The following is an 8,384-nucleotide window of genomic DNA, read 5'->3' as shown; positions in this document are numbered from 1 at the left end:
ATATTTTTAAAATTTTGGAAGCTAAAATAAAAATACTTTTAAAAGTTTAGAGACCAAAATGTAAACTTGACAACTAAAATAGGATTTTAATTTTTATATTTTATAATTGGGGATCAAAATGTGTAGACCGACCGGTTGTTTTACTTTTCGTAAAAATTCGACTAAACTCAACCGGGTTTAATATATATAGTTTTTAGGGTTTTGACATTTCCCTCCATTTCATGCTCTGTTCAGTCCCAACCCCAACTTGTTCGCGGCCGTTCGTTCAACCCAAAACGCCGTTCTCCGCCAATTGCCGCCGACCACGCCGTTCTCCTTTCAGTTCATTGTCCGTCGTGTTGAGCGTGGTCGTCCGTCGAACTGCACCCCAGTCATCCACCGTTTGCCGTCCGTCGCACCTCCGCTCGCCGGCGCGTACTTTTCGATTCTTTTAGTCTTGAGTAAATTATTCGTCGGTCACCATAAAGAATTGAAACCGCTGATGGACCCAACTCCTCCACTCCTTAGCACTGCAGCCCCCTCCTCGAATTGCGTTCCATCTGTAGCAACTGAATGCCATGCCCTATTTCCTAATTCCAATATCTAGGTATTTGTTTATTTCAATGTTCGACCACGCTAGCAAATTCTGCAGTCTTTTGTTTTGAAATTGAATTAGTTTTTTAATTTTACTTATCTGTATATATCAACTGACTAGATCCAATGGTTGTCATGAACTTTCTCTTGTTTCGAACATAACCCTGAATGTCAATCCTCAAGCTGGTTGAATAATTTGAAATTTTAGTCTTAAGGACATTTTTCTTTGAAATTCAGGCACTCAATCCGTAAAATGATCCTGTTTTGCGTTGGCCGATGACTGTGTGAGGTTTTCTTTTATGGCTGAAGCTTAAATTCGGTGTCTGGCCTGTTTCTTTGAGTTGTTTTACATTCTTTAACCAAGAAAATGGAATCCAGTGCAACTCCTGGGCCAGATGATCCTTTAATTCTCAAAGAGCAAGATAATCACATTTCATCAGACATTTGGGATGGAAAGGTAATGGACTTGTAGATTTTTTGGAGCTTTGATCAATGATATTGTATCCATTTTATAACCCAGTATATATGTGTGTTTGTGAGAGTGTGTGTAGGTTGAGATATATTTTTACTGTTATGTATTTAAAAAATTGCAGGAAAGAGGTGTGCTTAGGTGTCTAGAGCATACTTCCATACTTGAGAGATGGAAACTTACAGGAAAACAGATTGAGCTAGTTGAAAGGGCTGGATTCGGGTATTTGAGATTGATGCCAGCAGTAACCCTTGACTGTGCGCTTATCTCAGCATTAGTGGAGAGATGGAGAAAGGAAACGAATACCTTTCATTTTTCAGTTGGAGAAATGACAATAACACTTGAAGATGTTGCTCTTCTACTCGGATTGTCAATTGATGGAAAACCTGTTACAGATGTGGATGTTGACCCCAAGTCAGTTTGTGAAAATTTACTCGGGAAAGCTCCAACAGATTTCAAGGGTGCTGTGAAATTAACTTGGTTGAAGGAGGTTTTCTCTGAATGCCCAGAAGATGCAGGGATCGAACAAATAGAATATTCTACTCGTGCATATCTCTTATACTTGTTAGGCAGTACTATATTTGCCTCAACAAGTGGGAACAAAGTTAGTGTCATGTACCTTTCACTATTCAAGGATTTTGATGAAGCTGGGAAGTATGCTTGGGGTGCTGCTGCTTTGGCTTTCTTGTATAGAGCACTAGGCAATGCTTCTCTTAAATCTCAGCGCACTATTAGCGGTTCTTTGACACTTCTGCAGGCATGTAAGCTTGTTGCTCTTTTCTTTTAGTGTTCGCGAATGTTGGTAGCTTAGGGTCAATGCGACTATCATTGTCTTGCATCTCGGAAATGTCATGTTATTAAAATGCTGACACCCTATCTGGATTTTTTTTCCTCACCTACATAACAGTGTTGGAGTTATTACCACTTGAATATTGGCAGACCCAAATTAAAAAAGGACCCAGAGAATTGTTTTCCGTTTCTACTTAAATGGACGGAAAATAGAAGTGGTTCTCGAATGGGAATAAATTTGCCCACATACCGTAAGGCCTTGGATTCTCTTCAGCCCTCGGATGTAAGTTGCCTGTAATACTTGTAATATTTCCCCCTTCTGTATAATAGAAGATTGTATGACCTTTTTGTTTATTCGATATATAGGTACAATGGCTTCCCTACAAGGATATGGACTTTTCTGTTGTACCAGAAGATATCAAGAACAGTTTGGTCTTGCGCACGTCAAGAACAATGTTAATTTGTTTTGATAAGGCTGAGAAACATCTTCCAGACCGATGTTTGAGACAGTTTGGCCTGCCTCAACCCATTCCGAAGGACATTGAGGATTGGAAGCGGAAAATTTCTTCAATGGATAGCAAGGAGGAACTGCCACCAGAACTCAAAGAATGGGCAGATAGATATGAGTTTATCAATAATGGTGTTGATAGTGCAGATGAAAGTGAGTATCTGCAATGGTATGAAAAGATCACTCGCAAATTTGTTGGACGAGCCGAATCATGGGAGTCAAGATTTAGACAAACAATTAAGGCTATGCATGAAGTTGTAAAGATAGTGAATTCGATCTCCACGAATGGGATGGATCGTGAGGATCGCAAGTTATTCAGTAACGTGAGAACTATGGTACAGAAATGTTGGACAGAAAAATACGCTGATTCACCCAGCGAAGGGGATAGGGATAGTGCAAAACGTACCGGGAAACGTAAGAGAGAAGGTTAATCAAATAGTGATGATGGTTAGTCTTCATTCCCCTCTAAAAGTCAGGGTTCTGTTGCACTTTCGAATTTTGTTATTCAGCAAAGACCCACAAAATGCCAGTGGTGGAAACATTTTGACACTTGAGGATGTATGAGGCAGTTCTTGGGATGGTTCAGATGTTGATAAAATCTTAATTTTCCTTTGCTCTCCGGACAAACAATGGAGGTGGGGCAATTGGGATATACCTACAAGAGTTTTCGGGCAATTGGGAATCAGTAGACTTCAGTAGATGTTTGATGCAAAGTTTTGGAAAGTCTCCTCTGCAATACAATTGATCCGGCACTCTTCCTTGTTTTTCCTTTGGAAGAGTGAATATTCCAAGGTACACACCGAGGTATTGGAAGTTATTCATTGGGTGACCTTTTCCAATAAATGGTTAGTTGATGATCACTAGAAACCACAACTTCTTTTTGTTGCTAAGAAATATCCAACTTGAATATAAATGGGTTAAGACTTGTGTCGTGGACCCATATGACTTAAGTTTGAATCTCCTCTTACATGGGTAGCTTTTTAGAACTCGTTTTTAGCTTTGAGCATATCCTAAGAATTCAAATATGAACGTCATTGGCTTATGCCCTGTTAAGCGAACGTCTTTAAAAGCAGTATTTTTTCAAAAAATTCTTTTTATAAAGACGATTTAAAACAAGAGGAGTCCTAAAAAAATATTTACAATATATTGTAAAATTTCAGATTCTATCGGTAATAAACATTACTAATATGTTTCATTAGTTTTTATCATTGATCAAAATTTAGCTCGTAAATATTTTAATTTATTTTATTATATTTGAAAATGTATTTAGAAGGTATTTGAAATGAGTTATTAAAATCCCTTAGAAGTTGAATTTTGAAAACATTTGTGTTATGATAAATGAAAATGAAACAGACAAAAAAATCTACTTGAACTTTGATTGTCTGAACTATAGTTCAAATATTAAATGATTAAATATTCACACACCTATGTATGTATATATATATTGCAACTTGGGTTGCATACCTTTTACAGGTATAATCACATTTATTGAAATACTAGTGGACACAACAAAAGATAAATTAAATTGATTTAAATCTGAAATCTGTTAGAATAAGTTTTAAATGTAAAAATATTGATGCTGTATGTCTGCTATAAAACATTCAATATTTTCAATAACCAAATATTTATAAATATATTGGGCTATGACACATCTTTGATGTGATGATTATAATTGATAGACTATAATTTGATTGGATTGGGATAGTCAAGTTTTTTCATATCTAATCCAATTTAAGTCCTTTCATCAAACAATTAGATTCGAGTTCAAGTCCATCAAGCAAATGGATTCCAAGTTCAATCTTGTCAAGCAATGGTCCCAAACTCAAGTCAGACAAGATGAGGCTCAAGCCAAAACTCACCAAGCAAATGTCTAAGTCTAACAAGTAAAATGATCCAAGTCCGCTGTTGGACTAAAATGATCCAAATCCACTTAAATTCTATGAAAATTCTCTATAAGTAGAGAACTTTCTATTCATTTTGAGGATCTTTAGTGGAAGGGAGAATTTAAGCTTTGAAGAACTGAAACTATGAAGAATTGTAGATTCAAACTTCAAAAAGCTCTCAAGACGTGTAAGTTTTTATCAACCTCAAGATCGTCCTCTTCTAAAAGATTGAATACTTGGAAGATCAAACTTTATTTAAATTCCAGAATATTAAAGCTCAAATAGACTTGCAACTGCAACTTCTTTAAGATCGAAGATCAAATAGTTCTAAGTTTAAATTGTACGTGAGAGAAAGAATCAAATAAGTAAATATTAGAGATAATATCCACAATACATAAATCAATACAAAATTTAATTTTACGAATTACATTTCTTCCAAAATCTCGTGTGAACAATTTTCAAACAATATAAATATTCAAAATAAAATATTATCTCAAGTCTATTATAAATAGATTTGACACTACAATTTATAGTTCAGAATAAAACACCGATGTATTTCATTTTTATTTTTTAAAAAATAATTTTTTTGTGATAAAAAAGTGAGCACAGCTACACTTAATCATTACTTTTTATAAAATGACATCGGCTTGAAATGACTTATTAAAAAATAAAGTTGAGATTTTTAAACATTCTTAACATTTTTAAAATAGTCTCGAAATAGTTTATTCTTGTAGGATTCTTTTGGTAACACTTTTGTTTCCTATTTTTTGTTTTTTGTTGCCTGCTTTTCGTTTCATATTTTTTCTTTTTGGAGATCAAGAAACATCATGTTTAATAATTATTCTTATTTTTTGTTTTTGAAAAAAGAGAAGCAAAAACAAAAATCTGTTTATTAGTTATTTTTTGTTTTTTTTCTTATTATTTTCTTTTTTCTTTCCTTTTTTCCAACAATACATTAAGCATTAATTTTTTTTTTCAAAAGTTTATGTCATCTATTGAGAGAGAGTTTCAATAACGACTAAAATATAATAACAAAGTTGTATCATATCCTTTATATGTTTTTCAAATTTGATCGACGTTGTATCTTTAATTCAAATTATTTGTGTTAAATGATTCTTGAGTCAAATCTAACTTATTTATATAATCATGTAAATCTTTTGGTCGTAAAATATTAAGGTTAAGCTAAAATGACTTAGTGAGCAATATTTATGTTAGCAAGCAATATTTATGTATCGTAAAATTCTATTCAGTTTCATATTATATATATATAGAGAGAGAATTTAAAATTTAAAATTAAAATAAAATATAAATATAGTATAATTTAGATTTGAACCCCCAACGTGCGAAATTATAATAAAGTCTAAAGTATTATAAATATTAGATAAATATATAGATGCTTATTGTCCAATCGCTTAGTGTTCATAGCCACTTGTCGCCCTCTTAATCATCAAACATCCTTGACATGTGTCTTGCAGATAAATCTCTTAGTGGTCAAGTAATCGACCACCTACTTGTCATTTTTCCTATAGAGGGCTTTTGTGGATTTGTAAATTTTTTCCTATAAAGATTTCAGGAAAACAAAATTTTTTCTTGGTTTGCAAATTGAGCATTTAGCATATGGGATATTTATTCATCAATCAACTTATATAGGAAAAAATTTAAAAAGATTTTTTATGGATAAAACACATTCACTAGACATTCCGATGCAAGTTCGTTAACTAGAGGTGAAAAAAGATATATTTCGACCTCAAGATGATATTAAAGAACTCTTTGGTCCAGAAGTACCATATCTTAGTGTAATTGGTACACTTATATATCTTCCTAATAATACATAACCAGATATTGCATTTTTAGTAAATTTATTAGCTAGATACAGTCTCTCTCCAACAAAAAGGCATTAAAATGGAATTAAGCATATACTTCGTTATATTCGAGGAACAATTAATATGGGATTATTTTATTAAAATAAATCAAAATTTAACCTAGTTGGTTTTGCAGGTTCTGGGTATTTATCTGATCTATATATAGCTAGATCTCAAACAGGTTATCTATTCACATATGGAGGAACTACGATATCTTGGCGATCAGCGAAATAGACCATAACAACCACCTTCTCAAATCATATTGAAATTCTTGCTATTCACAAGGCGAGTCGAGAATGTGTGTATGACTAAGATCAATGACTTAATACATTCATGGAACATGTAGCTTGTCTTCTAGTAAAAGTCTTTCAACGATACTATACGAAGACAACACAACATATATAGCTCTAATAAAAGGAGGTTATATCAAAGGTGATAGAACAAAGTACATCTACCGAAGCTTTTCTTCACTCAATGATCTTGAAGAAAATGACGACATCTCAATACAACAAATTTGTTCAAAGAATAACTTAACATATTTATTTACAAAATCATTACCTACTGCAACATTTGAAAAAATGGTGCACAACATTGGAATGCGGCAAAGATCTCAAATGTTGTGTCCATAAAGGGGAGTAAATTTTACTCTTTTTGTAAGTATATAAGAAATATGTACTCTTCTTCCTTCACTAGGATTTTTTCTCATTGGGTTTTTTTTTTCTAGTAAGGTTTTAACGGGGCGTATTTCATATACGTAATGACCATTTAAGAGACTATTATAAATATTAGATAAATATATAGATGTCCATTATCTAATCAAATTTAGTGTCCATAGCCACTTGTCACCCTCTTAACCATCCAACACTCTTAACATGTGTGACATCATCTCCCAGTGGTCTACCACCTACTTCCATTTTTCCTATAAATAAAATGTTTTAGAGGATTTGTAAAGATACACCAATATTGGAGAGAATTCCAAAGAATTTGGAGAAAGTAGGAGAGTGTGTAAAATTTTGAGATTTTCATTTTTAAATTTCTTTTAATTATTTATTTATTTATATATTATATATTATTATTTTAATATTATATTTTTTCGATTTCCGTATTCTGATTGTGCCTTATATTTACAACATAACGCAAAGTTTTTGTGAAAAAATTGTACTATAAAATTTTACCAAGTTGCATATGTACCAAAAATAAATAATGAAAACAAAAATTAAAATAATATATAAATATGGCTATTGCAAAATTTGAATTTCAAAATTTGAAGATATGTATGTATACAATTAAAAAAAGATGTATTTACATTTGCCAATAGAAATTGGAATGAGCTATAAATTTAAATATAGAAAAATTTAAAATTAAACGAACAAGTTTTTTCAAGAAAAATAAAAATATAAACTACTTACATGCAAAAAAACCATTAAAATACAAAAACTCATTACACCCAATAATAATAATAATAATAATAATAATAATAATAATAATAATAATAATAATAATAATAATAATAATAATAATAATAATATATAAAGTAAAACTAGAGCTTGAAACTATGGCCTACAAAACATTGTGAATGTTCACACAATAACTATCTCAACGAAGGTAATTTTTAATATTTTTGAATAAAACACACGGTATAAATTGAAAACTGAACTTCACTTTTAGCTCAATTCTTAGAAACAATCCTTAAATTTTGAGAACGAAAAATGTGAGTTAGTTTAATAATATTTACGTTTCCTTTTTCCGTTTCTCATTTTTAAAGAAAGAAACATGTTTAATAACTATTACCGTTTATCGTTTCCAAAATTTAAAGAATGCTTTTAAAAGTTGGACAAAAATAGAGAACCATGAAAAATAATTTCTCCCAGTTATGTTTCCATTTTATTTGATCCTATTTCTTCTATACTTTAAAGTCTCTAATAGGCTAACTAGCTGGGGGACATGACTTATATCAACTTTTGACTAGTCTTTTGATTTCCAACTTTGATGATTGTTTTATTTTATTATTTTTTTTTTATATATTTCTTTTTATTTTTTCTTCTTTTATTAATTTTTCATATTTATATTTTTAGTATTTCTAAATTTATTTATTTTTCCTTTCTTTATTAATATTTCGTATATATGCTTAATATTTTTCATTTTTTTCTTCTCTTAATTTTTCATAATTATATGTTTAATTTAATTTTAAATTTTAATTTTTCTAATGTATTATTTGATTTTCAAATTTTAGATCTAATTTTAAAATTTCTTATCTACTTTGGTTATATTTATTTTATATTTTCTATTTATAAATTTTT

At 31.1% G+C, this 8,384-nt stretch overlaps 1 protein-coding gene across 1 annotated transcript; it reads left to right on the top strand.

Annotated features, from left to right (window-relative positions):
• Window positions 1-206: 206 nt before the first annotated feature.
• LOC103503302 (protein MAIN-LIKE 2-like) lies at window positions 207-3,306 on the top strand. The gene is made up of 5 exons (XM_008467439.3): window positions 207-586; window positions 811-1,030; window positions 1,167-1,799; window positions 1,950-2,114; window positions 2,198-3,306. The coding sequence occupies exons 2-5, from the start codon at window positions 941-943 to the stop codon at window positions 2,768-2,770; spliced, it is 1,461 nt and encodes a 486-aa protein (XP_008465661.1). The 5' UTR covers window positions 207-586; window positions 811-940; the 3' UTR covers window positions 2,771-3,306.
• The last annotated feature ends 5,078 nt before the right edge of the window (window positions 3,307-8,384 follow it).

Source organism: Cucumis melo, chromosome 9, assembly GCF_025177605.1.
Source record: "Cucumis melo cultivar AY chromosome 9, USDA_Cmelo_AY_1.0, whole genome shotgun sequence".
NCBI classification, from domain to species: Eukaryota; Viridiplantae; Streptophyta; class Magnoliopsida; order Cucurbitales; family Cucurbitaceae; genus Cucumis; species Cucumis melo.
This window is presented reverse-complemented; position numbering and strand designations above follow the sequence as displayed.

What these genes read in the sequence shown, in the direction of transcription:
- LOC103503302 (XM_008467439.3), top strand. Translation starts at nt 941, where the DNA reads ATGGAATCCAGTGCAACTCCTGGGCCAGATGATCCTTTAATTCTCAAA. An exon ending in GTTCTTTGACACTTCTGCAG is followed by an intron (nt 1,800 to 1,949) that starts GCATGTAAGCTT and finishes CCTACATAACAG; the next exon opens with TGTTGGAGTTATTACCACTT. An exon ending in ATTCTCTTCAGCCCTCGGAT is followed by an intron (nt 2,115 to 2,197) that starts GTAAGTTGCCTG and finishes TTCGATATATAG; the next exon opens with GTACAATGGCTTCCCTACAA.